This window comes from Drosophila obscura, unplaced genomic scaffold, assembly GCF_018151105.1.
Source record: "Drosophila obscura isolate BZ-5 IFL unplaced genomic scaffold, ASM1815110v1 contig_73, whole genome shotgun sequence".
Classification (NCBI taxonomy): domain Eukaryota; kingdom Metazoa; phylum Arthropoda; class Insecta; order Diptera; family Drosophilidae; genus Drosophila; species Drosophila obscura.
The window spans coordinates 2,685,018-2,712,960 of NW_024542865.1; the positions used below are offsets into that span (position 1 = coordinate 2,685,018).

A 27,943-nucleotide genomic window follows, 5' to 3' on the forward strand; every position below is an offset into this window, starting at 1 on the left:
TGCTATTATTTTAGTGCCCGAAAACTATACCATCTAATGGCCCTAATTAAATGTCAACTGAAAGTAGTTGGAGCTGGAGTTAGACAACAGCAAAAGGCATTGGCACTGGCAGCAAAGGAAACTTTCTGGCTGCAGTCCGCTCGCCCGCCCAACTGGGATCGATTCCAGGCTGCCTTGCCGCTCCCCAGGCTGCAATTGCCGCATAGCAAGTGGCAGGCGTGCAGGAGCAGGACCAACTATCCAATGCTATCCATCATCAGCCCCAAATGCAAATCAAGCAACAGTCCCCCAAAAAAGGGTGGCTACATTTTTAAAGAGCCAGAGCACCGAACGACCCCCCCCCTGTTAAATTTATTTGTCAAACGTTGCCAAAGAAAAGCGCAAGTTGGAAAAGTTGTCAGTGGAGGAAAGTTTGCCTTTTGGCTGTGCCTTGCAACCGAGAACTCAGTTAGGCAAATGGACACAGAGAGTCGGAGTCGGAGTCGGGCGTCGGGCACAGGACACGCATAGACATGCATAGACGAGGCACGGGCACGGCGAAAAAGTTCGTCCTGTGGCACACAATGTGATGGGAGGCCAGGCTGAGTGTTGCTGGGGGGTGTTACCACAAACGGCCCCCCGCTCCACGCTTCAGCCGTAGAACATGAATGTTAATTATGAATTTATAATTTGATAATTTATTAAATTAATTTCAAATTCTGTTCGAGTTTGAGTTAATTTAAAGTTAGTCGGAAGGAGGTGCCAAGCCATGCCATGCCCCATGCCCCATGCCTTGCCGTTGCTGTTGCCCCCAGCCGATGGGGGGGTCGTAGGTCAATTTTAATGTCATGTTAATTTGATGTTGTGCAAAATTTATGAGCGATTTTCATTCAGTTTGGTGTTGGGGTTGGCTGGGAAAATAAATCAAAATGTGAGCGGGCAAATCTGATTGACAGACGGAGCAAGTGCAGAAATCTTTGAGGCAGGGCTCTATATGGTGGTAATTGCCTTTGCTTTTATCTGATAAATGTTCTATCAAATCTAATATCAGCCGCCGATACCGCCCGATACCGCCCGATACCGCCCGATACCTCCCCATAGAAATTACTCAGACATTTTGCCATGCGAGCGTCCTCCTGTCTGGGGCTTTGCCTACATGTATTTTCGTTTCAGTTCGTTTCGCATTCGTGGGGCGTGGCTAATGATCTTTAAATGACGGCAATAAATATCGCCTTGGCCACTAAGTGCACTAAGGGCCACTAAGGGGTGTGGGGTGTGGGGTGGTGGGGGGATACACCATAAATAGCCAAAAGAAAAGCAAAAGCTAAGTTCCATTTTCAAATTCAATTTCAGTGTTTCGATCGATTCAGTTTGGCTGCCTCATTTAATACACATTTTTATGCCACGAAGTGTGGCATGTTCGAGTTCGAGTTGCCCTGCCACCAATTGTGTCACGTTTGCTTTGACATTGCGGATCGATCGATCGCTCGAATCGATCGCATCGAACGGTGGCACCAATGCAAATTGCAGCTAAATGGGCGAAAAAACAGCAGAAAAAAAAATAAAAATTTATTCTGGCTAATTTTAGTCGCCACAAAAGGCGACCCGAGGCACGAAAGCAAAACAACAACAGAAGTGTGGTGTGTGGCAGTTGGGGCAGGGGTGGGCAGTTGGGGCAGGGGGGGCAGGCAGACTTAATGTAAAATTGATCGAGCAGCAGTCTTTGGGGCTGAATGTTTTCTGCTGTTTTCTGCTAATTGGCATTGGCCATAAAGACATAAATTTCGCATTTAAATTGTAAACACACAGAAGAGTGGAATGCAGCAGCACGCAGCGGGGTAGGGCAAGGGCAAGGGCTGGGGCTAGGGCAAGGGCAAGGGGAATGGCAATGGCAAGAGGGAGAGTGCCACAAAAGGGAACACAATGAAAGGGGGCATTGTGGTATAGGCTTCAATGTACTCCCCTCTACAGTAGCAGTCCCCATACCAATGCCCATTTCCATTTCCATTTCCATTTCCATGCCGATTCCGCTCAGCTTCATTTCATTTATCGATCAATTTTCGATTATTTTCGATTTATTAATTTGCTTTCTAATTTGAATGTTCTTCAAACTCGTTGCAGAGTGCGGCAAATGCAAAGTAAGCACCAAAAGGTTAAATCTCAACAAGTTCTGCAGAAGAGACTACGGTAAGCGATAACTGCTCGCGATAACAGCGCGATAGCTGTGCGATAACAGCGCACAGAATGCAATTGCATTACCGATATATATTTTCGTATTGTTTTCTGCAGCAATAATGGCCAAGGTAATTGGTCGCGATACGAGCAGCGAGGCGGCCAGCAGGGAGCAGCTGGGAGCCCAGCAGCGACGCGCAATGGATCCCGCGGACGTGGACTACGAAATGGATCAGGATCCGTGGGCGGTGGCCGGAATGGACGCTGGTCAAACGGAGTACGAGTTTCAGGGGGACAGCGACAGCGACAGCGAGACGGTGCGCTACGATCTGCAAATCCAGGCCGTATTCAAGCGCACCAAGTCCGGCCACGGGAGCAGCGGGGGGGGAGCGATCGGGATCGGCGCATATGGAATGCCGAATACAATGCTAAAACGAGGTCCTATGACCTGGATCATACCGATTAAGAATCTGGAGTGTCGCTGCCCCAAAATCAGAGTTAACAGGTGAGTCGTGAGACACACACAGAAAGTGGCAGAGCTTAACACGGTCTGCGGGTTTATTCTATTTTCAGATCCTATTTGATTTTGGGACGAGATTCGGAGGCGCCACCTGGTTACCTGGGCATTGGGCCGCACTCGATAGTTATTGAATGGAAGGAGGACTGGTATCGGCGCATGAAGCGACTGCAAAGGAGAGCGCGCACCTGTGCGTAAGCCACACAAACATCCCCCACCCACCAGCCAAGCCGTATTTCTTGTCCCCCCCCACCCTCGAGTGTATGTAGATTCTAGGCGCCTACGTTTAAGAATTTAACGGCAAGCAGAACGAAAGAAAAGAAAGAAAGAAAACTTCAAATAATAATTTTTTTTTGTTTTTTTTTTCTTTGACTTTGATGCTCAAAAACAGATTTTGTAGCAGCTTAAGATCAAATTAGCGATATTTAATTTATTTAATTGTTATGCAAAACAATCCGAGCAACACACCAACACACACGCGAAAGTATCTATATGTATATGTAATCTATGTAATCTACTATATACCATATATGTATACTATATATATATATATATACGATTTGTATTATTTTCTGGTAAGATATAAGATTCCTGTCAGCCCAGTCTAAGCATTTGTGAACACAATTGAGAGGAGCAAATTACATAATGAAAGCAATAATTTATCATTTAAGATGCATGACTCACAGACTAAACTTAAATATTAAACGAAAATCATAATAAATAGATATTGTACAGTGCAGAACACATTTGAATTCCAGTTTCAAAATATTAACGGTTGGCGGGTACATTCATTCGGCGCTCTCTCTGGCCACTCTGGCATATTGCTATCGATTATTCAACGTTATTTGATGATCTGGCAGCTCCATCTTGTTAATATTGTAGGTCCACATTTACCAAACGATTGAATAAAGCAGCCCCATTGATTGCTTTTGTTTGCTTCGCTGTGTGGTAAGAAGTTGCTGTTTTAGTGATAGTACTTTTTCTGGAATCAGCTGCGCTTCATTTCAAAATTACAATGTTTGGCGCCACACTTGGTGCAGCGCTGCCACCCGCAATGTATCGCCAGCTACTATCGATTGCTACTATCGATTGCTGCGCAGCTGCTTGGATATTTGTTGATGTACATACATACATATTTAAGCGTTTGGAATTTCTACGTGTTGCGCGGACTCTTTTCATCCTGCAGGAGTGCAAGAAGTGTAAGATCAAGCGGCCACAATGTCCGGTAACTTTAATTATGCCATGGCTTCGTCCTGCTTCCCATGGCGTCCAATATTTCCCGTGGCGCTGCGATTGCCCGACATATTGAATCGTCTGTAAGTTGATGCCAGGCCAAGACTGTTAAAGTGCTAAAGCAGTAATAAAACCTTATACATATATCTTGCAGTCGCCCATTGCAGCAACGACTGCCACCAGTCGCACCACATCCGCCAGAATAATCTCTAAAAAAAAAGAGGACATGGCTGTCGTGATGTCCACATCCCTAGTTGCTGTGCCCGGCACTCCACTACGAAATTATTCCCATTCTGTTCGTACATTTCCGTCGCCCCAGGGGCGAGTACTGTGTCCAGAAGAACAGATTCACCTGCTGGGACGCTTTTCGGCAGCATGAGAAGTAATTGAAGTCTGCACTGGTGAGATCTTCAGCTGAACAGAAATCACTTATGCATAAAATCATGCTTCAATCGTTCTGCAGATACCACACACTGGCAAAAAGCAGACCAACCGCAGGTGATTCCTGCGCTAATGGAGCGAGTACGAGGGCCAACAATCACTCCAAGCTGCAGCTGCCACATGCTCCACGATCGTGGCCAGCCTGAGGAACAACAGCAGCACAGCCCAGCGGAAACAGTCGCTGGAGACGCTGGCAGCGTGAAAAAGCTTGAAAAAAGCATTTTATACGATTTAAAAACTGACAGTAAGAAACAACTTTTCTATATCGGAATCTGTTTTATATTTATGGGGCCGCAGAAGCTTGAACTCTGACAAAGTCCCTGCCTGTGTCAGCACCAAAGAGAACTTGTAATTTCAGATGTTTAAAAAAACAAGCTGAGGAGCACGTGTGCTACCAATTGTGCTCGATTCCAGAGCCATTTTAGCCACTGGATACTCCTAAGATACCATTGGAGAGTAGGGGACATATTCCTAGATATGCTAAGGTTAAAGCAATAATTTTAATTCATTTTTTAAATCATTTTCTATGCTCAATTAACCTTTTGTTAAATATCTTTTGAAATATGAATATTCCTTAGAAAATATCTAATGATCATGTCGAGAGTGTCTCTGAATTGAATTTATGAGGTGTTTCAATACATCCTATAAAATGTGTAGAAACCTGCCACAAGATATAAGCTCAGATTACATGACACCACCCCCATAAAATGTTAAACAAACAAATTTAAATTAATTAATCGATTCAATTTTATTTGTTCCGCCTATGATATGTCCTGTATTCAGATCTACAGAACTATTCGTGTAAGAGCGAACAAAAGAGTGTAAGCTACGCGTATCAGATATACCCCTGCAAGCTACGAGTGCAGGGTATAAAAGGCAAAACAGTGAAAGCGAAACAAGAGAAAAAACAGCAATTGGAATGTTGTATATTCAGCATTTTCTATTTGGCTTACGCTTGGGGCACCCCACACAGAAAGTATTCCAATTTATCGAAGTACCTTTCAGCGCAGAGAAAAATATACACACATATATTTATATAGATTCATTCTTGATCAGCCTCAAAATTCACCATTAATTGTGCGTAATTTGCTGCAGGGATTCGACAGTCCGGAACTAGTTTAAAATCTTCCCCTGCAAAGTGTGGAATATGTTCTAATGCTTGATATTTCCCTTCAGATAATCTATACTTCTTGAGATGCCATCTCAAGCGACAGAATCCCATAAGAAATTAATTTCTTTTTTTGGCTAAAAACTTCGAAAATTACAACCCCTTTAAAAGTAGAGGCCATAGCCCTAGAAGGTCTTAAACTGTTAGGGTATCTATGAGGCTAGTTTTTATCGCTGGGTAATGCTTTTATTTTCTTTCTTTTCCTCCTACGCAATCGGAATTTCAGGCAGAAGCAGAAGCAGCAGCAGAACACAAATTCGACAAAGCAAAACAGAGTCCAATAAAGTGTAGCATTTTGTTTATGCCTCAAGAAAGGATGTTGTCAAATTATATTTACACTAAAGTGGCCAATAGAAAATTGGGTTACTAAATCGTTTGCATATGATATTAAAATATCTGTTGACTGGCCGATTGATTCCAAAATAATAAATCTATAATCCGTTTTTTTTAAAGAAAGGATTGCAATTTTTAAGGATGTTCTCTGAAGCCCATTTGTTTTGCAAGCTTAGTAGAAATTCCAAAAAGTCTCTGATTTTAAATAAATAAATATAATTATAGATTGCATACAAGTACTACCCATTCGTATACCTAATTCAGTTTTTCCAGTGAAATGCTGAGAATAGACAGCTGGAGCCGCTAAGTAAATAAATAAAGACCCAAAGCGGCATAGAAACCTAATATCGAACTCGACCGAAGAGTGTAGGCGGTCCACATATGTACATATGTATATTATAGTAAATCCGTTTGTGGGTGCAACTTGATAATAATGACTATATACTCGTACTCGTATAAATGATTCAATTTGGTTAGCAATTGCATTGTGCTGGTGCTGCATGGGTGCATGGTCGGCACTACTTCTATTTTTAACTGCACCATAGGAAAAAACCATTTAAATTTCTATAAACCGAGTGGAATATTGTGGAAATTTCTTTAAGACTGTCGAAATTTCTTTGCAATGTGTGTAAATAGTGAACATTTTCGGTATAAGCTGTTAAACTTTATATGGCAAATGCTTTAAAATATGTGTAAGCTTCAGAACAATCTTCAAAGCATTAAAATTAATGCAAAATTATTGGAACTTCTTTCAAACCATTGAAATTTGTTTATATGTATTAGTTGGAAATTTTTATAAATTTACTGTTGAAATTTCTTGCCAATTAATAATGGAAATTTTCTTTTATGTGTGAAAACTGATGAAAGTTCGTCTTAATTCTTGAAATTTCTTTACTAATTGTTTTTACTTTGAATATTGTTTGAAATTTCTTTAAAAACTATAGAACCTTCTTAAATGTTTAGAAATATCTTTAAAAATGTTGAAAGCTTTCTTGATATTATTGAAATTACTCTAAATACTTATACATTATTTATAATGGCAAATGGTTCTTGAAAAAGTTTTGATATACCATTAAAATTTTTGAAATTTCAATAAACTTTTAAATTGATTTAAAACTATTCAAATCTCCATAAAATTAAGATAGTTACTTGGAAAAATTGTTGAAATTCCTTAAGTGGTTAAATAAATTTCTTTAAAATTGTTGGGGTGTGGAATTTGATTTTCTTTGAGAATTTCATGCTGCATTTCTCCGATCGGGTGCTGCTTGCATATATTTTATATATGTATAAGTCAGCCCCCATATACGTCACGATGTCACGTCACGTAACGTTACGCATGAGTCCCACTCTGCAATGCCGTCCACCCTTCTCTCCACTCTCTGGATCCCATTCTCCAATCTGGCTCTCTCAAACCCATTCCATCATGCTAGTCTCCCTCTCTCTCTTGCTAACTCCCTGGGCCCTTTCGCTAGCCCTCTGTCCCAACGCCCACGCAAGCTCGCTCTCTGACGCTCTCCTGTCCGCTCGCTCTCCGGCTAAGCGGGCGAAAGCTTTGTGGCTTTGTGCATGCAAAAGGAGCGCGCGAGCCTCTGCAGAGAAAAGCTGGGTGAAAAGCTGCTGCTGGTGACAACGCCGGCTGCAGCGGCTGAAGCAGCGACTAAAGCAGCGACTGAGGCAGCGACAGAGCGCGGCAGAGCCGCTAGATGCCCGGCGCCTTATAAATACGTAGACCCCAACGCGGACGCCTTCATTCTCCTGCAGTGTTTAAAGTGACATGAAAGTGACGACATCGGGGCACTGTGACAAGTCATGTATCAGCATGTCCAACCAAACAACACAGATCATATTCATGCCAACGGTGAGTGCTCCTCCCCTCTCCACCCCATCGACGAATCAACGAATCAACGAATCATCATTGGATCATTCATACATCCATTCACCCATTCACCCATCCATCCATCCATCGGTTCCCAGACTCACTCGCAGGGGGGAATACGCGCGCCGCCTCACGTACCCCACCTATTAGTTTTCTCATGTGCTGTTCTTTTTTTTGCTGTTGTATTTTGTATTTTTTTCTGCGCTAATTAGCGGTGATTATTCGAAAATTTGCGTTTACGTTGCGTTTGGCGTTGCGTTGCGTTTCGTGGTGCTAAGTGAAGGGGCAAACAGTGGCAGAGCCAGCAAAAAAATTTGCTTGTGGCGGGGGGGAGGGGCAGCAGCATGTGATGCCGCTTGACTGGCTTCGGCATGGCCCTGCTGCTGCTGCTGCCGCCAGAGTGACGTTCCGTGCCGCAAAAAGTGTAATCTCGTTTTTCCTGACACGTTCTTTTTTTTTCGCGTGCCTGGACGCGACTTTTCTCCGTTTTCTCTATATTTTTTTTTTTTTTTTGCTGTGGTGTGGAATTTGTGCTTTTCCCGGTGGAACGCAGGGCGCATGCGCCATGCTCCCTCCACAAATAACGGTAATTTGACTGCCCGGCGAACACTTGCCGCGGTAAGTGTGTGTTGTGTGTGTGTCGAAAGTCGGTTGCAGTGGCAGGAAACAGCTGTTCCACTCAGCCAGGGCCCAGACCCTAAAGCCCCAAGTTCATTAAAAATTGCAGCCGGTTTCGCAGTCGCAGCAGCAGCCTGCCCGTGCCACCCACCCACCCACAACTGTGACACACCACCACACACAGAGGGAGAGAGAGAGACAGAAAGTACAGTGGCTACCAGATAAATCCCCCCTTAAATTACTACGGGCCCAGAATTTATTTTGTGTTCATTGGAATGACTCCCTTGGCGGAGTGTTCCCATTGTATGCCAACAGATCTGCTGAAAGGAAAATTCTCATAGGTGGACTGCTACCATGAAGAAAGAGTACTGAAGAGAGAGAGAAGAGAGAAGAGAGGGTACCAAAAGTACTATCATATACTCGTAAGAAGAACCAGCTAGCATAGCGGGCTTTCGAGGAAGAGATAAAAATATCAGCACTGTTAATATCAATGGGCCGCTATCGCAGATGGACAGCTGCTCTCTACAGCAGAACAGCTACAGCTATCAATGGGGACAATGGGTAAACACAGATGGACAGCTATCGCAACATAGAAAAACAGCTTCAACAGCCATCGTACATAGAACGAAAGGCAGCAAGACAGCTGTCATAGAAGTACCAGACGAGATAGAGCTCTCCCAAAAGGGTTCTACCACAGATGGACACCCAAAAGGACATGTAACTGATTCCAAATCAAACACAAAACATATCCGCACTCACAGCTCAATATCTCTGCAGTCGAATAAGCAATTCCAAGCCACTTTATTAGCCATTTGAAGAACTTTTAATAATAGAAACGTCAATCTGAACGAGATTTAAAAGCAGCTCAACGAATAATTACCACAAATCCTATAAATCCAATGATTTAAAACCTAACTTTGGAGAGCTCTCTGGGGACACACTTTAATTTGTGGGGCACTTGCGTTTTATTGAACTTTTGGAACCCAAATAAACCCAAACGACTATTCATTGATTTATGAGTGCGCTGAGTGCGCCAGACCATATATCATAAATCGTGCATACATATGTATTGTAGTTATTCTGCAGATAAGATATACAAGTTTAGCACGTTTCAAATCAATAAAAATCATATGCCAAAACGATATGCGATTATCAAAATGTTGAAAGTGAAATTGCTGGTATTTTGTGGGTATATGAAGAGATAAAACATAGTTGAAGATTTTTGTATTACAGGAAAATAAATGCTTAATCCGAATTTTGATCAAAGAATTTTGATTAGAAAACTTTTCCAGCTAAGCAGAAGTTTGCGACTATTTTAGTTTTCTTTCACTGAACTGCTGAACAATCTGTACAATCTGAAGCTCTATAATCTCAGGATTTCTGTGCCCTGTGCATACCCTAATCCTTTCTGTAATCCCCTCTGATCGTCCCTCTTTAAACAATCTCGACTGTATGTGCATAAACATTTATATCTAAGCCATCCAAGAAGTGACCTTCTAATCGTACATAGCTATAGAAAATTACCGATTATATACTAACATATATATATGTACTTTCACTGGGGTGGAAAGTTGTTTATGTTATTGTCCCTAAAAGTAATTTTTATAGTTAGTAAACTTCCAGGCCAGCCTCTGCCGCTACCGCTGCCGCTGCCTCTGCACCCATCCACTCTCTTTTGGGATGTTACGCAATCGTTGAAAGCGCTGCCTTATCAGTGCCCCCCTTTAACCCCAGCCCCATTCCCAACCCCCAACCCCCATCACAAACCCTAGCATAGATATACAGAAATATCTACGAGTATCTATGTGTTTTTTTTTTTGGTGCTGCTGCTGCTGCTGCGGGCCTTGGGAACTTCTCTGATTAGTTGTTGGCGTGGGCTGGAGGCCTATTTTTAGGCGCTAGCTTCGCATTACCATCACATCAACCGTGGGCGGAGCAGAGGAGCATGGGCGCCAGCCGGAAGCGGAAATGGGGCACAAAAAACACAGTCAAATGTTGCAGCCAAGCGACAACGATTCAAGGACAAAGTCAAGGCAGCACAACACACACACACTAAAGACGGGCAGTCTCTGTCTGTGTCTGTGTGTGTGTGTGGGGTGCACAATTTAGGGGATGACTGCAATTTGCACTTGACATAATTTGTCTGGTAAATTTTGTCATGAGAATGCGTAGAAAATGCGTTGTGGAAAGTCCAAAAAAGGAAAATGCAAAAAGAATCGAATCGAATCGAATTAGTGGGGAAGGATGATTAGTTTATGCAATTTTAGGGCGCAATCAGAGCAGTGCTGCCCCACGACACTGCACAATAGGGGGGGGGGCAATGGGAATGCTGCAGAGTGAAATGCAAGAATTGATGCTCGTTGCATAAGAGAATGCCCGAGAATAGTAAACAAAAAAAAAACAACGTACATGTCGTGTGCATGATCCTTATCCATTTTTTGTTATCAAATAATTCTCAACCAGAGCTAGTTTGATCATTGAACCATGTGATTTCTTCAAGAATTCCCTCTCTAAGATCGTTTGATTTGACTCCTGTGGCCGAGACTCTTGTGGCTGAGACTCTTGTGGCTTTGATCTAATCCAAAACTTGCACCTCTGTAGCTATATAACTTGCATCCTTTCACTGATAAATCATGTGCGAACCTTAGGCCTTGATTGCCAGATATCTGGGGCTCTTGAATGACATCTGTCTGTTCTGAAACGACGATCATGTACTTTCTTGATTGCTGCCCACTTTCATGCAGATATATCTCTGCGTACTCTATATGCGCATCATGATCTGATGCATTTGTCAAAGCGCTCAGAACTTTTGTCATTAATCACACTTTGAGGGAGCTCTGCGCAGCGCTGCGGTCTTGCGGTTGCTTGTGCAATCAGATGCCACTATAGATGCCACAGTGCTACAGTGCCCATTTTTCCCATTTACATCTACAGCTGCCCCCACATCTGCACTCCCAGCCGCAAAGCGGAGGCCTCTACCCTAGCAAACTTGTGTAGAAAATTAAGCAAATGTCGCAGTTACTTTTGGCTGCTTTCTGGGCTTGAAGGCCCAAGATGTTCGCCATTGTCCTTACGCATTGTCCTTGGCTTTGTCATTCGTTTTGCGAGCGAACCGGATGGCCTCGAGGACCTTGGGGGCGGCCCCAGCGCCCCGAACTGTGCTATGACTTTTATTTGGGCATCCACAAAGAGTTTTCCATTTTACCAAGAAACTTTTGCGCGAACGAAGCGGCGCTCAGGAAAACGCACAAGCTGGAAAGTGTATGGGGGGGTGGGGGGTGGCTGTGGGCCTGGCTGTGGGGCAGTGAAAGTGCGCAGCGATAACGCAGCCTGCGAGATGTTTTTGCGCCTTATCAGCGAACAGCGAGAGATGTGTCCTGGCAAGGACATGCCCCAGAGCGCATGCCCCGCCCGAAAAGCTTCGCTGTGCTCTCTCGTTACTTCTATTTTTGGCAGCCAGACTTTATGTATGTATATATATCCAGATATGGGGATATATATGTAGCTGTGTAGCTGTGTAGCTGTGGGATACATATACATATGTATCTGTGTATGTATATGGCAAAACGTCACAAGGAGCCGGCTTCGACGGCTGCCACATTGCGTAAGTGTTTTCGGGCCATAAAAACAGGTGGCCCAGCAAGGGGCGTGCCCCACAGATACACACACACACACACACACACACACACACACACAGATACTAAACGACACGTGTCGTGTGAAATAATACCCACAAAGCAGACAACACAGCCAACAGTCAGTCGCATGCCCCGCCAGCAATACTCTAAACAATTTCAGTTGGCTGCAAATCAGCTGCAACAAACAATTTTCACATTTACTCAGCAACTTTGCCAAATGAATCAGCTAATGATGTGTGTGTGAATAAGCGCCAGACACTCACTTAGTCAACAATTACGCGTATTGGAACTACAAATCTGAAAGCAACTGTTTCCCATTCCCACTCGCAAAAACAACCGCCTGAGAGCTGCTCAATTATTGTGGGCTCTACTTTTAGAACTCTGCACGGGAGGCAGCCCACTTCTGGGGGCACCTAAACCCAAACCCAAACCCATGAATAATTTCCCAACAGTTCTATTATGAAGGAAGGTTCTGGGTCAGCTTTGGAGCAAGTTCCAAAGGCAAATTGAGCGTAATTTTAATTTTGAAGCACTTTGAACGTATTGTGCCATTACATATTGATATGCAGGCGTTTCATCACATAAAATGCCAAGGCTGTGGGTCAGTCCATGGCTGAGTTGCCGCCTCGGACTCGTAGTCAATTGACTCATTTGTGGCTGAGCAAAAGCAGAAGCAAAGGAGAGGAGAGGAGAGCATATAGCCAAGCAGAGAGGATAACAAGAAGAAGCGCAGCAAAACGACGAGCCTCTAAAATTCATTTCCCATCCACATGCCGCAAAAGTTTTCCCCTGACATCGCTCGCTCACTCACTCGCTCGCTGCTGCTGTGTGTGTGTGTGTGTGTATCCTTCGTTCTATGTATGTGTGTGTGTGTGTGTGTCTGCCATGTCCTTGCCTCGCATGCCAGCAGCATGAAAGCGCGAGTTCAATGCCTCTTCCAACCAACCAATCCATCCGTCTGGCTGCCTGGCTGGGCTTTCGCCCACGCTTTGCCTCCCTTTATCCTTGCCCTCCCTTTTCCCTGTATTCTGCTTGGCAACAGGACCAGCGCTCTTTACCGAGAAAAGCCAATTCCACGTACAACTTCTGTGCTTCTGTGTGTTTCGTTTCCCAGAACATTTATTAAGTTTGCATGAGGCCCCAGAACTTTTGCTTTTACGTGTGCCTGATGTTGCTCAATTCCAATTCCATTCGCATGGCCATGTGCCAGGGTTGCCATCATGCATAAAAGATAAACCCCACGCGGCAAGAGCAGATATAGAGGAAGCCAGGCAGCTGCTTTCGTATTATTTTTGGAACTTAAATAACGGGTATATCGTAATATTTGCACCGCATTCAATTAATTGTCGTAGAATTATTCTATTTAAAATTTCCATTCCGTATTTGTGTATTTTTTTTTCTTTTCTTTCTTTTTGTATTTTCCACTTTCCGCTCGGCATTCCAATTATCGCTGTGGGCCATAAATTGCTTTCGAGAGAGACAGAGAGTGTCGCCAATGAATTTATCGCTTTGTAATTATTATTATCATTATTATTATTATTATTATGGTCGATCATCGTCGTTGGCAGTTGGCAGAGCGTTCGTTGGCTTAGCGCGTCACAAGATTCAAATGAAAATCAATTGAGTTAAATTGAAATGCCAACAGATACAGCTACAGACACAGATACAAATACAAATACAGCTACAGACACAGAGAAAACAAACAGCAACCAGCGATCGTCAGCAGAGATCATCTTCCAGCGAGAAACAAAAGCAAATAATTCCAATAAAAGTTATCCGATCCAATGCGAAATTATTGAAACAAAATACTCTCGCAGCCATAAGCTCAAGGCAGCCAATAAGTTCAACAAAAGATTGTTGGAGTTTGCCCACTTGAATGTTTGTATACATATTGATTGCCGATTTTTGTAGGCCTCTGAAATTCCATGGATTGATTCCTCTCCATTGGCCCTTCCCCCTTTTATTTGCTTGCATAATTTTCGCTCTACTGTCTGGCTCAGTGCAAGTCAACCGCAAGTCATATTAAATATCATTTAAATCCCAGTGCTGGGCTATCGTTTATCTAACTTTAAAGCAGCTGGGGGTGTTGGCACTTGGCACTTGGCACTGGTTGTGTAATGGAATCCCCCTACTTACCGTACTCGATTGGGCCTATTGCTCTATCTTGCTTACATTTTTGCTGTGAACAAGTGTTTTCTAGGAATCAATTGGTTGGATCAAGTGACAGCAAAAAATCCCCCGGCTCTTGCTTATCATTTTTGCGATTATTTTTATGCGAAAAAGGTTCAGTTTGCAGAGAAAAAACTTCACTAAGAAGTGCGTAGATTTCTCGTAAGCAATTTGTATTAATCAATCAGTTCTCAGAATTCGTAGAATTCTACACTAAAGGAGTTCCACTGGGAAGTACTCCCAGAAATGGGAACCCCTTCAGCCTATAAGCGAAATTCTCGAGTGCGAAAATCTTATGAAGTCGAGCTTCAGTTGGAAATAATGTGTGACGTGTGATTTCCAATGTATAATCACAGAAAATCAGAGGCTACAATGGGATTATTATTACCCCGTCTAAGCACTTTTACTCAGACTACTCGACTGTGGTCTGGGCTGTAAGCTGATCTAAGCAACAATAAGTGGAGAATTCTACTTAATCTGCTGCGTCCGTCTCTCAGGTTATTTACATGGCTGTGTCCTTGGTTAACCTTCAATGGAGAATTCTCCGGAATGGAAACTTCCTTCACTGAAAGTATTCTTCTAGCCAAGATCTCTGCCAGCATCAGTCTTCTGCTTGCGGTTTGTGTCCGCACTATTCCATGAAAGCTTCTTTCTGTTCGGATAAATAAATAAATATATATGTATGGAAAAGCTTCTAGGGGCAGCAACAAAAATCTTTGCGATATTCAAGAATCAAGCGACTGAAACGCACAGCCTCAAGGACTCAACAGCTTCTGCCTAGCCCACCAGAAGGATTCGCCACTTTGTGGGCGCCTCTGGCTATTGTTCTTGTTAGTGAGACATTTGTCGGTGACCTTCGCGCTTGGCTGGTGACAATTTCAAGGTCGTTTCTGCCATAAATTAGCACCCCAAATGGTTAAGGGGGCGGTGCCGGTGCCGGTGCCGGTGCCACACATATTATGGCAAAAATAATAGCCATAGTCACAACCCAGCAAAAAACATTCAAAAAATAATTACAGGTTTTTGTCTGTTCAGCAAATGCATAAATAAAAGCGCTCCCTTTCGACGCTTTCACACATGAATTTTGCACGAGACTGGGTGGGGTGTGGTGGTGGAACACGCCCTTGACATTGACACCCACTGCCACACGCAATCTCCCCATATGCTTTGCCCTTCTCGATTGTTTCGCTCAGGGGTGCCAATCAATAAGAGCCTCAAGAGATCTTGACTCGCTGCGACAAGCGATACATTTCAATTAAGCACCGGACAAAGAGCATTTCGACAGCATCCAATAAAGGGACAAGTGGCGGGGAAAACAGAGCACATCAGCGCTAGGCCCCAGGGGGGGGGGCCGGAGAAGCTATGGAAATGTCTGACGCAAATTGAAGCACGAAAACATATCGAAGAAAAAAAAAGAGAATACCATTTCATGCAAATATTTGAAATGTTTATGCGCCAAGAGAGAATGCGAATAGTGCGGGGCAATAACGAAGAAACTATGGGAGGGAAATTTTACCTTTTTTTTTTGTAATATTTATTTTAAATGGGCGAAATCTGGCACTTAGTTTTATTTTAATTTTTAGCTGTTTTGGCACATGATAAATAAAATAACAGCAAACATTAAAGTGTGCCCAAATAAACTCAAACAAATGACTATAAATTATGCGCTTAAAGGAAAACCCAGCCATAATCTTTAATAAAGTTGCCCCAAAAAAAATAATAGACACAAGCAAACCCCAAAAGAAGTGTGCAAAAAACCAGCAAAATCATGAGAAACAAATGGATATACGTATATTGTGCAGAATAGCAGTGACGGTAACCGGTTTAAAGTCCAGCCATAACCGGTTCTTGGTCGGTTTTGTTAAATGCTTTCATCAAAAGTGAATCAAAAGTTAAATGAACAAGTCACAGAGATTAGGTTTCAATTGGCTTTCAACTGGTTCACACCTGACAAATGGGCCACGAATGAAATCGGTTAGCAGCATTAAGTGCTATAGCCTTGCCACAAGCGAATGATTAAAGCCAGTTGGCACACGAAGTCTATAAGTCGATCTGTGGCCCACGCATAAGCGCTGGTTATGACACATGTTTGCACAGAGCTGATTGAGTTCACTTTCTGCGGTTTCGGGACATGGGACATGGGACAGGGCCATTGACACTTGCAGACGGGGCCTCTTTGGGCAACACTTTGGTGTCCATCGATACAGAACAAATCAATTAAGCAAACTCCCCACGAGCACCACAGGACGGGACAGGAGAGGCCGGGACAGTTCCTCGGCAAGTGTTTTATTTTTGGGCCACATTTTGGGTTCATCGCGTGCTTGGTCGAGGGTTAGGCAAACACTTGAGGGATGGACAGGGAATGGACAAACTGTCAATCGATCCATCAATCCATTTCATATAGCCAGTTATATTCTATATACTTAGTTCAAATAATTAGCACAAAACGACAGATGAAACATTTCATGCGCCGTTTAATTAACAGCCAACAAAAATTAAGAGGCAACCAAAAAAAAACAAAAATGAGAGGCAAAAAATGTTTTAGCACAAATAAAGAGATAAGCAAATAATTTAAATTTAATTTCTGGGGCATCAAAAACAAAAATTTCAATGAATTGAGACACATCGCAGTTGCTGTCAATGACAAAACAGACAGGAGGAGCGGCACACAGAGGCAATAGAGGATGTGCTAGAGGAAATAGAGGATACACCAAAAGATTCATTACTATATTTTTATAAGTGATACATTAAATGCAGTGGAATGTGGAAATATTTCCCTTCTGCCACTCTCTTAATAGATTTAGATCTCAATTCCCTGAAAATAAAACTATAATTCAGCTGTATGAAGTTCCTTTCAGCTTTCGATTTCGATCGGAATACATTTTAGCACCTTATCAAATTCAGCGATTAAGTCGACGATTGCTGGCAACACTCATGTGCATATCGATAATTATCGATAACTACAATTGGTGCCAAATCTTTCAAAAATATTCGCAATTAATCAAAGTGCAAAAATCTTTAAACAATCATTCTTTTTGTACCCTTATTCAAGCCCAAAGACTGCTGAGTGGAACCCTCCTGCAACCCTTCTTTATAAATGTTCCCATCGATCTCCCAGACCTGTGCCACATGTGCGAGGGTGTTGATTAGTCGGTGGGTTGGCCTTGCCCCCAACGATCTATCTGACGCGACGCCCGCAACAAAATTAACTAAACATATTTAAGCAAAACCAACAAACAGTGGCAGCAGCAGCAGCAACAGCGGCGAGAGGGTGAAGAAGAAAAGGCAGCAGATCAGAAAATCATTTTTATTTGGCTGTTCGCCAATTGAGATGCATAAACCATGCCATGCCCCACCCACTGCAGGTCGCAGGACCCCAATCTTCCTGCCACACGTTGGGAGCTCTGAATATTTGAGATTTTCATTTTTGTCGGGCCCCAAAAGAGGAAGAGGGTGTGGGAGATTGGGGGGAAAACAACGAGGTAGAGAGAGAGTGAGAGAGTGAGACATTTGTGTGCTGTTGTAGCGCGTGATTATTACTCATTTAATGGCGTCGACGCAGACAGCGGCGACGACGACGACGACTTCTTTGCGTCACAGCACGGCCCCGTAGCGTTGGATGGTATGGGTTATGGAGGGGCAGTTCGGGGGAGTCAGTGGCTGCCACTCAAAGGCCCCAGTATCTCACATCACCTGTACCCGGGGTACCCGTACCCACTGCCCCCATGGCGCCGTACCACCCTCTCGCTTATGCCGGTGTCCAGTGGCGTTCTACTAAATATACTACATATATATGTACATATGTATATGTATACAATCGGACTCCCCCTCACTTATCAACGCGGAATATCGTTTTTTTTTTTTTTTTTTTCTTTCTTTCAGTTTGTTTTTCCGCATTAATTTGTCTAAATAATTAACGGACAGAACAGAGATCAGGCGACAAGTAGGATCCAATGTTTGAAGTGTGTGCCGTGCCCGGCCCGGCAGCAGACCCAGAAAATCATTAGAACAAATAGCATGGAAAAATCATATCCGAGTGCGTGGCTTTAATTCAAAATATTTGTATTTTCTTAAAAAAAAAAAAACAGAAGTAACATTTTTAGTGTGCGTCTTCATCTACTATAATCTGTTGTCAGTGCCTGAATTCATCTGCTGTAATCTGTTATCAGTGCCTGAACGCATTTTGGAATACTTTTTAAGGGACAGCATTCATTCAAAATCCTTTCTCAGTGCGCTCTTCCCTTCCGAATATTTTCCAAGTGCATTTTCCTTGCAAATTATATTTTCGTGTGAGCTGCCCTTCAAAATTCCCTTCTTAAGGCACTCCAATCATTATTGTCTGTAGCATTCCACTTGATGCTTTTTCTTATATCAAAGTTCCTTCGGAGTCCTTGTTTAGAGACCTCTGGATATATATTTGCGCAATGTGCCGTCAGTTCATCAAGCTATTTGTATATATCTAACTTTGGGTATACGTGCCTTTGGGACGTGTACGTTCATAAAGCGGTTGGACCGATTCCTGCCATCAAAAATTAATGTGGCACACTGCAGCGCCCGTCTAATGGCTGGGGCGTTGAGTGGCTGACAAGACGAATCGAAATCACATTTAATAAAATGGCATAAATGTCAGAGGAGCGGCGCTCCGCTCCTCCTTTGCAGTGCCTCTGGGGTGAAGGCCACAAGTGTGTGGCAGTGGCAGTGGCACTGGCTCTTGTGTCGCTGTGTGACGTCAGTGTGGACCAGTAATCAGGTTACGCAATGCAATCTAAGGCGCACAGAGATGCATATATGTACAAAGAGTGATTGGCAGTGCGGCTTACACCTAACAGCACGGATGTGCTGGATGATAGATCGATTATTTGAGCGATACACTTTGAGTGATGACTGAATAGATCGTGTGTGCAATTGGCAGCTGAAACACACTTGTTTGCTTTCATCATCATCATCATCATCATCATCAACATCAGTGGGGCATACAGGGAGGGCCCGCACGAGTATCCAATAAATTGCAAGCTCAGCAAAAGATCTGAAAGTAATGTACCGCGAAAACACCCAAACAGCACGGCCCTGTCTGTGCCTGTGCCAGTGCCTGTGCCTGTTCCTGTCCCCTGCCCCAGCAGTCGATCAACAAAAGCAAAAATGTTCTTGGGCCGCGTGACTTTTATGACAGAAAAAAGAAAAAAAAAAATAAAGAAAATAAAGTAAAATACATTGAAAAAGATGAGGCAGAAATAAGCGGTACGAGTAGACGAAATATTTAGAAGGGAAAAAAGAATCGTTTATTTGTGTTTATAAGCAGATATAGCAGATATTTGAAGAAGTATCTGTATCTGTGTATTTCTGACCATAGATTATTCGTACATACATACAAACATATGTATGTAGATATTCATCTGTGGGTTGTGTATTCGAAAGTTTTGCACAAGCACACAAAAAAGAAATACGTACTAGATCTATTTGTGGAGTGTTTTATCTAGATATACATATGTACTACACATACAAACATATGTATACGCGTAGTTTTTTTTTGGGGGCAAGTCCAGTCGTATATGCGAACGGAAATAGTAAGAGAAAATAGCTGAATTTTCGCTGTTCTGCATGAATTGATTCCTGGGGAAATGTTTTTCCTTTCTTCGATTCACTGTGCCAGTGAAAGTTGTCTGATGAAATATTCTGTTGCCCATGATGGGGGGTTGGGGTTGGGTTAGGGTAAGAAGAGACGCGTCTGGTGACGTGGTTAGGCCTTTCGCTCAGCCACAGGCCACAGGCCACACATGGGGGCCCATGACCGGCCGCTGTAGCGGCACATGACCCAATACAATCCAAGCCAATCGACGACAGACCGAAGAACCACCACGAATCATCTTCTCTATTAATAAGCAACCAATTGAGCCAAATGAAATGCGCAACAAACAATTAATTGAGAGAAGCGCATGAATGAAATTGCCAGAGAAAGACAGAGACAGAGAGAGAGAGAGAGTGTGTGTGTGAGTGTGAGAATAGGAGAAAGAGAGTGGCCTAACCCTTATATTGTGGCACCCATTGAGGCTGCATTCGGCAATGTAGTTTCAATTGAGCAGCGGACAAGAAACCTTCTTCGCGTACTGACGTCGTCGCAGCCAAATTCAATTTCAATTATTTTCGTTTTTTCATGTGGGAAAAATTATAAATAGCCCAGGCAGAGGCAGCAGCAGCAGCAGCAAAAGCAACTCAACCAAAATATAGAGCGGCGGAGCGTCAGATAAGAAACGAGAGGATCAAAAGCTTAATGGCCACTGCCTGCCCTGCCTTCACCTTGACAAATTCCATAATCAAAGGCAACAAACAAACAAAATATCAGAGCCAATATCAAAGTTATAAAGAAATTGCATAAATCAGTCAGGAGGGGAGGACTTCTATAGATACTACAACGAGCCAGCCAGGCAGCCAGCCAGCCAGCCAACGGCGTACAGTGTGTCACGTAGACAGCAGCGGCCGAAAGCTAACAAGTGCCGACACGAAACGAACCAAAACGAAGCGAAGCGAAGCGAAACGATACGACACGAAACCGACGAGAGAAAGCAGCGAGCCGCAGAGAGTGTCGTTTCTGTCATTAGCATCCCTAAGGCAGCCTCTCGTTTGTTCTTCGACTAGCTGGTCTGTCTGTCGGTCGTTCGGGCTCTCTCCATTCGGCTGCTGTTCGGGCGGCAAAAGCTTTCACGGTGCGGACTATTTGACGCGGCCGACAATTGGGACAAGAACAGTCGCCTGCGATAAGTCGCCCCAAACGCCACACGGTCTTTTTTTTGTACTCGCTCCACGCTCGATCCATCTACCCGCCACCACTACTCGTATTCTGCCGATTCGCTGAGAGCTGAAATTCGCGGCGAAATAATTTTAGCAACTTGTTATCCGTCCATGCCATGCGCGATAAAATATCACAACTATTTTGCTTGCAAAAAAACGCATGCAAAAATAATTCAACAGATAATACAGGTGTGTGTGTGTGTGTGTGTGTGTGTGCCAGAGAGTCTTTATCAATGATATTACCAAAAAAAAAAAAAGAAAAAAAATTACAATTATTTATGGGACAAATTGGTGGGGGTTTGTGGGGGGGGTACAGACAGACGATTGGCAATTATCAAGTTCGCCGCAATGTCTAGTGCTTATCTGCGATAAACGAATTATACAAATACTACGAGCATTATATGTACATATATCTTCCTTTTTTTTTTCTTGTGCATCTCCCATGCTAATCCATGTGTTTTGTTCTGTTTCTTCTATCTATCGGTGATCCCCAAAAAAATAACACACACACACGTGCGATATAGGACATAATGTGCCAACAAAAGCAACGAACAACGGGACAATGTGCGCCAATGGGTCTCTTGGGACAGAAGGGCCCGAAGCGACAGAGACCGACTCATCAGGGACCGGGCGGATGCGGAAGCCGCTGGAGAGGAATGGCTCAACGCAGAACGACGCTGTTCACCTCGAGAGAAGGTAAGCCCAACCGATCATCGGTTATTAACTATTTACTCAACCCACAACTCTGGCCCAAAGTCCGCTTGGCATTAACACTTGGCCGTCAATTGAATGGTGTACTCTAGTCACTCGACCCTAACGAGGTTTTGTGTGCGAGACATCTAACAATATTGATTATTGATCGTACTGATCAGTGATCAGGCGCGTGCAAACTTGAGTTTAGCATGAAGAAATCTGTAGATCTCTGGCTCTCTCTACTCAACGATCTTTAGTTTTGCACATACAAAACTGCAATATTGAAAGACATTTTGAATCCACATTCACTCTTATTAATAAATGATCTTAAGCATTGATTTTTGTTAGCTGAAAATCCGATTAATTCATTAGAAACTTTCCCAAAGGGAGACCTCAATTGTGATGCTAACTTCATGAAAACCCCTTGGATATTTTTTGTCTTTCTAAACTCTAATATATCCTTTCATTCTCTTCTATTTTGCAGGCTGGGCCTCTTCAGTGGGGTGGCTTTAATTGTCGGAACTATGATAGGTAAGTCCCCTCACCCTCCACCCTCTGTCCATGCTTACCTTATCCACAAAACAAATGCACTAAACATGAGGCCAGGAATGTGGCGACGACGACAAAACACGAATCCGAGCACGCCATTTTCCTTGGATTGTGTCAACAGATTCTGGTGTTGCCTTCTTTTTCTTTTTTTCTTTTTTTTAATATATTTTACTTTCTATCTGTTCGCTGGGAGTCGGTGAAAATTATTGAAGCACATTTTTTGTTCATTCGTTATTTATTTATTTATTTGAGTTGGGTTTTTTTTTGTGCTTTGGCTTGGAGGCGCGCATGGGCCAAAAATACGTACGCATAAATTTAGATATATGTACCGCTCCACATACATATACATAGAAGATATATATACATATACATATACATATATATATATATAGCGATGTGTATGTATGTATGTATTGTCTGACGCGTTGTACGTGCCTGTGTAGGTGTCGGCTACGCAATCCGGCATAGGCCAGGGATGGAGAGAGAGAGAGAGCAGCAGCGGCGGCGGCAACAGGCAACAACACCATCGAGCGGGATGGGGCTTTACGGATTAACGAGAATTTCTTCTGGTATACGCATGTACGTACGTACGTACGTACGTAGGGAGTGGGCGTGACGCAATGTGGCAATACAGTAAATATTTATGACACGAATCGAGTCGGCTGGGGCTGGGGCTGGGGCTGGAGTTTTTGGTGTTTTTTGTTTGGTATTGCACTTTGACCTTAGGCAATGGCGCCAATTGTGTCACGCAATTTGGTCACTAAATTGTTGCACGCTACGCCAGCCCCACCCCCTCCCCGGCATATCACACATACCAAATGGGGCATGCCACATTACCGTTGTACCTGCCCACAAAATACCAGTATTTACCGTTATTAAGTGCTCCCAACGCACACGCCGCCGCCTGGATATGGAGAGAATGAAGCTTTCAGGCTGATTGCCTGCCCAGAAAGCTCACTCGCTCGCCCGCTCTCTCGCTCGCCCGCCCGCTCTCTCGCGCTCTGTTTCACCCACATTGATGACGTCTGTCCCGTTACCGTTCCCGTTCCATCCCTACTCTAGCATTAGCATAAATAATATGAAGAGAGGAGGCGCTTAATATTACAAGACCCCCCCCGCCCCCTCCGGCGAACAGCTGTTTGCCGGGAACACATATGCAACGGTCACTTATGCATCTCTCTTCTCTCTCTCTTCTCTCTCTTTATGTTTGTTTTACAGGGTCTGGAATATTTGTGTCTCCCTCCGGTTTACTGGTTCGTACTGGTTCCGTTGGAGTTAGCTTTGCAATCTGGCTTGCCTGTGGTGTACTCTCGCTTTTGGGTAAGTAATCCACACAGCACAACACTCATACACTCACTCATGCACTCCACTTATGCACTCACATGTAGCGCTCACTCAACGGCGTCTAGCCACGTGCATTTGACCCACTTACCGACTGCCAAATGGCCACAAATCACAAACATCCGCGGGGCCATCATTTAACACAACTTGTTGCACGGCACTGGCATGGGGCCAATTACACTGACGATTATATTCGTACAGATTTTTCCGCTCTTGGCGGCTTTTCTTTTGCCCAAGAGCATGAAAACAAAAAGAGTTGGAAGCATTTAGGGAAGGAAATAAGTCTAAAGAGACCAAAGAGTGCCCAAAAAAGTGCTGAATATTTTTGTATACATTAAATTAGAATTAAAAGATCCACAGGTCTAGTTTCGATTCAGCACTTTCACTTTTTATTCTTTCATTCAAAATATTTGCCTTTTAAATATACCTAATTATGCGTTTAGTTCCAGTCTACGATCTGTTTGGATCCTTTAACTAGCACTCTGATATTCGAAATCAAGCCTAAAAATAAGGCAAGAATCGGCAACTTGTTCAAGCCAGTGCAGATTTCATAGCTTAAAGGAGTTCAATTTGCTCTAAAAATTTTTAGAATCAAAGCAGAAATGTAGTTCACGGAAATACCCAAAGAATCCTTCACTCCAAAAATGTCTTTTATTAACAAAAAGATTTGGAACACCAAAAGACACTCGTGCCAAAACAAAAACCTTATAACCATCAAGCACATATTTTTCTTAACATATTTTCTATATATATTTTTGTGGTTGTTTTTGCAGGCGCTCTGTCATATGCTGAACTTGGAACGATGAACACCTCTTCTGGTGCGGAATGGGCTTACTTTATGGATGCCTATGGACCGGCGCCGGCGTTCCTGTTCTCATGGGTATCGACATTGGTGTTGAAGCCATCACAAATGGCTATAATATGCTTATCATTTGCACAGTATGCCGTTGAGGCCTTTGTGACGGAATGTGATCCGCCCAGGGGTGTCGTGAAGATGGTCGCACTGGTGGCTATTGGTAAGAACTAACTCCCCTCCACCTCCCAGAATTATAATTATCATGAACTATTACTGCAGTGATGATACTGTTCGTGAACTGCTACAGCGTTAACCTGGGCATGGCCGTGCAGAATGTGTTCACCGCCGCCAAACTGGTGGCCGTTGTGATCATCATCTGTGGCGGTGCATGGAAACTGATGCAGGGCAATACGCAGCACCTGTCGAATGCATTTAATGGACCGATGCCAAATGTCGGAGCGATTGCCACGGCATTCTATACGGGCTTGTGGGCCTACGATGGCTGGAATAATCTCAACTATGTCACCGAGGAGATCAAGAATCCCAGCAAGAATCTGCCCCGTTCGATCATCATTGGCATACCGCTGGTGACGCTCTGCTACGCTTTGATCAATATCTCCTATCTGGCGGCCATGTCGCCACAGGAGATGATCGAATCGGAGGCGGTGGCCGTCACCTTTGGCAATCGCATCCTGGGCGCCATGGCCTGGCTGATGCCCCTCAGTGTGACCATCAGTACGTTTGGCAGTGCCAATGGCACACTGTTTGCCGCCGGACGGTAAGCATTTTTTATTTTTTTTTCGGCTACTAATGTTGAATGTTGAATCCCTCTAACATTTGTTTTGTTTTTTTTGCATTGCAGTCTCTGCTTTGCCGCCAGTCGAGAGGGTCACTTGCTGGACATTCTCTCGTATGTCCATGTGCGACGCCTCACACCAGCCCCGGGCCTGATATTCCACGTGAGTATCCAACAGGGGGCTCCATCTCCATCTATCCAACCATCCACCCCCATCCATACATTCCTCTGTCTTTTTTTTTTTTTGATGTGGGCTGGACAGACATCCCATTCCCCTGCATTCGATTCTACTACTGTATATCCTCGCTCCCTTTTCATATACCCCCTCCCATCTTTATGTAGAAACCCCTAAAACCTTTTGCAATTCCTGATGTTACCCGTGGAAATATTTAAACTATCCCTTGATACCATAAATTGAATGCAAGTGCAAACGTTTGAATGGAAGTTTCCATACCCATACCCATCGCTTCTATGCCCATTTTGTAGCCAGATTTTCCAATTTGGTTTCTCCATTTAAATATCAAAATTAAGCAGATTTTAAACAGTTAAAAATGCAAACAAAACATTGCAGTTATTGAAATGCCTTCTGCTCCATAATCCGACCTCTTAAAGTTCGAATTTTCTTCTCCAAAAACTTCGTCAAAGTTTGTTTTGCTATACAAGTTGTATACCAAATCTTTCACTTCCTAAATTTAATTTCTGCTATCATTTAGCCCCTGGATCACCTTGGATATTGCCATATGGCATAGATCAATCGATGAAGTAATCAATGCACCCTCTGAATGGCTCCTACGAGTATATCGCCCACAAAACCCTATATGTAGTTTAGTGCCCACTCCCATATGTTGCGTGTGTGCGTGTGGCAACAAGTATCCTCCGTTTCTAAAACTCCTCTTTCTCTCTGTATCTCTTTCTCTGTATTCGTATACCCCGTCCAGTCGCTGATTGCCTCGGCAATGGTGCTGCATGGCACGATTGATTCGCTGATTGATTTCTTCAGCTTCACCGCCTGGATATTCTACGGCGGCGCAATGCTGGCCCTGATCGTGATGCGCTACACCAAACCCAACTATCCACGGCCATACAAAGTGCCGATCATCATTCCCGTTGTGGTATTGGTCATATCCATCTATCTTGTGGCGGCGCCCATCTTTGAGACGCCTCGCATTGAGTATCTGTATGCATTGCTCTTCATATTTGCTGGCCTCATCTTCTATGTGCCGTTCGTTAAGCTGGGCATGACACCGCGCTTCATGAGTGAGTAAAATGGTTACCAAAAATATTATAAGTAAATATCCATTAATATTTAACATTTAACAATTACAGACAAGGTGACGCTGTTCTTCCAGCTGCTGTTGGAGGTGGTGCCCACCTCATCGATGGCCATGTTCGAGTGAAGAAAATGCTCAGAAAAAAACAGGAAGAAAGAAAATAAGGAGGAGAAGAAGAGAAGGTGTCCGAGAGACAAGCAAACATTCAAACATTATTTACTATACAAGAATATAAGAATACTATTTGAAGTACAGACACGCGAGAGAAGCAGGGAGCAGAAGGGAGAAAGGAGAAAGGAAATAGCAACCTATATTGATATATATATATATTGATGTTGTCATTGACAAACAAAATGAAAAACAAATACTATTTGAAATAGTCTTTTTATGCTATGAGCTGGTTACATTCAAAAGGTTATATATGCATATACTATACAGAAAATAAGTATAAAATATACACCCTCCCACTCCCCCCATATATGTATATCTATATATATGTATGCATCAAAAAGGTAGCGCGCCTAGGCAAAAGTTGCATAGTTGATAGGATACCAAAATAAATACATACTACTACTATACATATATAGTTTAAAGATTGAGCAAATGACAAGTGAAACAGAATGAAAAACAAAAACAACACACACACACACCCACGGATTTAAGCAAGTTGGAAATGTCCTTGCAATGCGGTCCAGAGAGGATATGATGCCCAGTTAGATGGATGCAAGGTTGGAAGTACAGTCACCGAATGAAAGACAGGACAACAACCACCAACAAAACTGAGTACAGTACCCACCTAAAACTATCCACAACATCTGGCAACACTCTCGCCGCCCGCCGCAAAAGCATGCCACCTTTTTTGTTTACCCCCTTCTTTTTTTTTTTGCGAGTTATATACAAGTTTAACGATCTAGAGATCTGTTTGGAATAGCAATATATATGTGTATATGTATGTGGGGAACTTAAGGTTAAAAGCAAACAAACAAACAAACAAAAAAAACCAGAAAATACAACAAAAAAAAATTAAAAAAATAAAAACCAAAACCAACAAAAAAAGAAAAAGCAATTAAAAAGAACTTCAACGGAAGGAAAGTTTCATACTGGAAAAAGGAGACGAGACGCGCGAGCGAATTGTGAAAATTGTAGGACTGCAAAATAGGCATTAAAGATTTCTAATTGATACCAAAAGTAGGGATCGCAAACAATGAGAAAAACAAAATGCAAAACCAAAAAAAAATAGCAAAAAAAAAAATAAACAAACAAAAAATTTACAATATTAATATGGAATATGGATAATTGTTTAGGAATCAATACCACAATATTTTTTTTTCTTTTTCGTTTTGGAAGCTTCAGAGCTAAACAAAAAAAAAAACTAGATGTTTAGATGATTAAATCTACCATTTTTTTAATTGAATATTTTATATACCTTTTGGTGTTTATTTTTAATCTATTTTTTTTTTGTTTCTTTTTGGTGCCCCTTTGCGCACAGTTAGAAAGATACAGACAGACACAGACAGTGGTGTGTGTGGTCTCGCTCGCACCCACAAAATGAATTACGAATTACGAA

The 27,943-nt window shown here is 43.0% G+C and overlaps 2 protein-coding genes and 1 long non-coding RNA gene across 8 annotated transcripts in view; all 3 read left to right on the forward strand.

Moving 5' to 3' along the window:
• LOC111064955 (netrin-A) overlaps positions 1-2,996 on the forward strand; it is a 48,777-nt gene extending 45,781 nt beyond the window's left edge. Inside the window, exons 5-7 of one of the 2 annotated variants that reach the window (XM_022352837.2) lie at positions 2,101-2,166; positions 2,269-2,656; positions 2,725-2,996. In XM_022352837.2, coding sequence (XP_022208529.2) covers positions 2,101-2,166; positions 2,269-2,656; positions 2,725-2,866 — 596 coding nt within the window. In that variant the 3' untranslated portion in view covers positions 2,867-2,996. The remainder of the gene's footprint in view (positions 1-2,100; positions 2,167-2,268; positions 2,657-2,724) is intronic. The other variant, XM_022352838.2, reaches the window with a different exon arrangement.
• Positions 2,997-3,799: 803 nt separating this feature from the next.
• Positions 3,800-4,537, forward strand: LOC111065013. Its single transcript, XR_002606944.2, has 3 exons — positions 3,800-3,984; positions 4,056-4,302; positions 4,365-4,537. It is a non-coding gene; the product is annotated as an uncharacterized LOC111065013 (long non-coding RNA).
• Positions 4,538-7,594: 3,057 nt separating this feature from the next.
• On the forward strand, positions 7,595-27,593 carry LOC111064915 (b(0,+)-type amino acid transporter 1). Of its 5 annotated transcripts, XM_022352764.2 has the most exons (10): positions 20,236-21,119; positions 21,455-21,626; positions 22,108-22,154; positions 23,391-23,492; positions 24,287-24,393; positions 24,454-24,529; positions 24,589-25,087; positions 25,172-25,268; positions 26,044-26,362; positions 26,432-27,593. In XM_022352764.2, the coding sequence occupies exons 1-10, from the start codon at positions 21,047-21,049 to the stop codon at positions 26,500-26,502; spliced, it is 1,563 nt and encodes a 520-aa protein (XP_022208456.1). In that variant the 5' UTR covers positions 20,236-21,046; the 3' UTR covers positions 26,503-27,593. The 5 variants fall into 5 exon arrangements, with proteins under 5 accessions (XP_022208455.1, XP_022208458.1, XP_022208456.1 ...); XM_022352763.2 differs by lacking the exon at positions 20,236-21,119 and adding an exon at positions 7,595-7,701 and having other exon boundaries at positions 24,287-24,529; XM_022352762.2 differs by having other exon boundaries at positions 20,239-21,119; positions 24,287-24,529.
• Positions 27,594-27,943: the final 350 nt, after the last annotated feature.

Excerpts from the sequence above, each read along its gene's own strand:
- LOC111064915 (XM_022352762.2), top strand. The coding sequence starts at position 21,047 with ATGCGCGATAAAATATCACAACTATTTTGCTTGCAAAAAAACGCATGC. Across the intron at positions 21,120-21,454 it reads TAATTCAACAGATAATACAG|GACATAATGTGCCAACAAAA; the intron begins GTGTGTGTGTGT and ends CGTGCGATATAG. Across the intron at positions 23,493-24,286 it reads TGGTGTACTCTCGCTTTTGG|GCGCTCTGTCATATGCTGAA; the intron begins GTAAGTAATCCA and ends TTGTTTTTGCAG.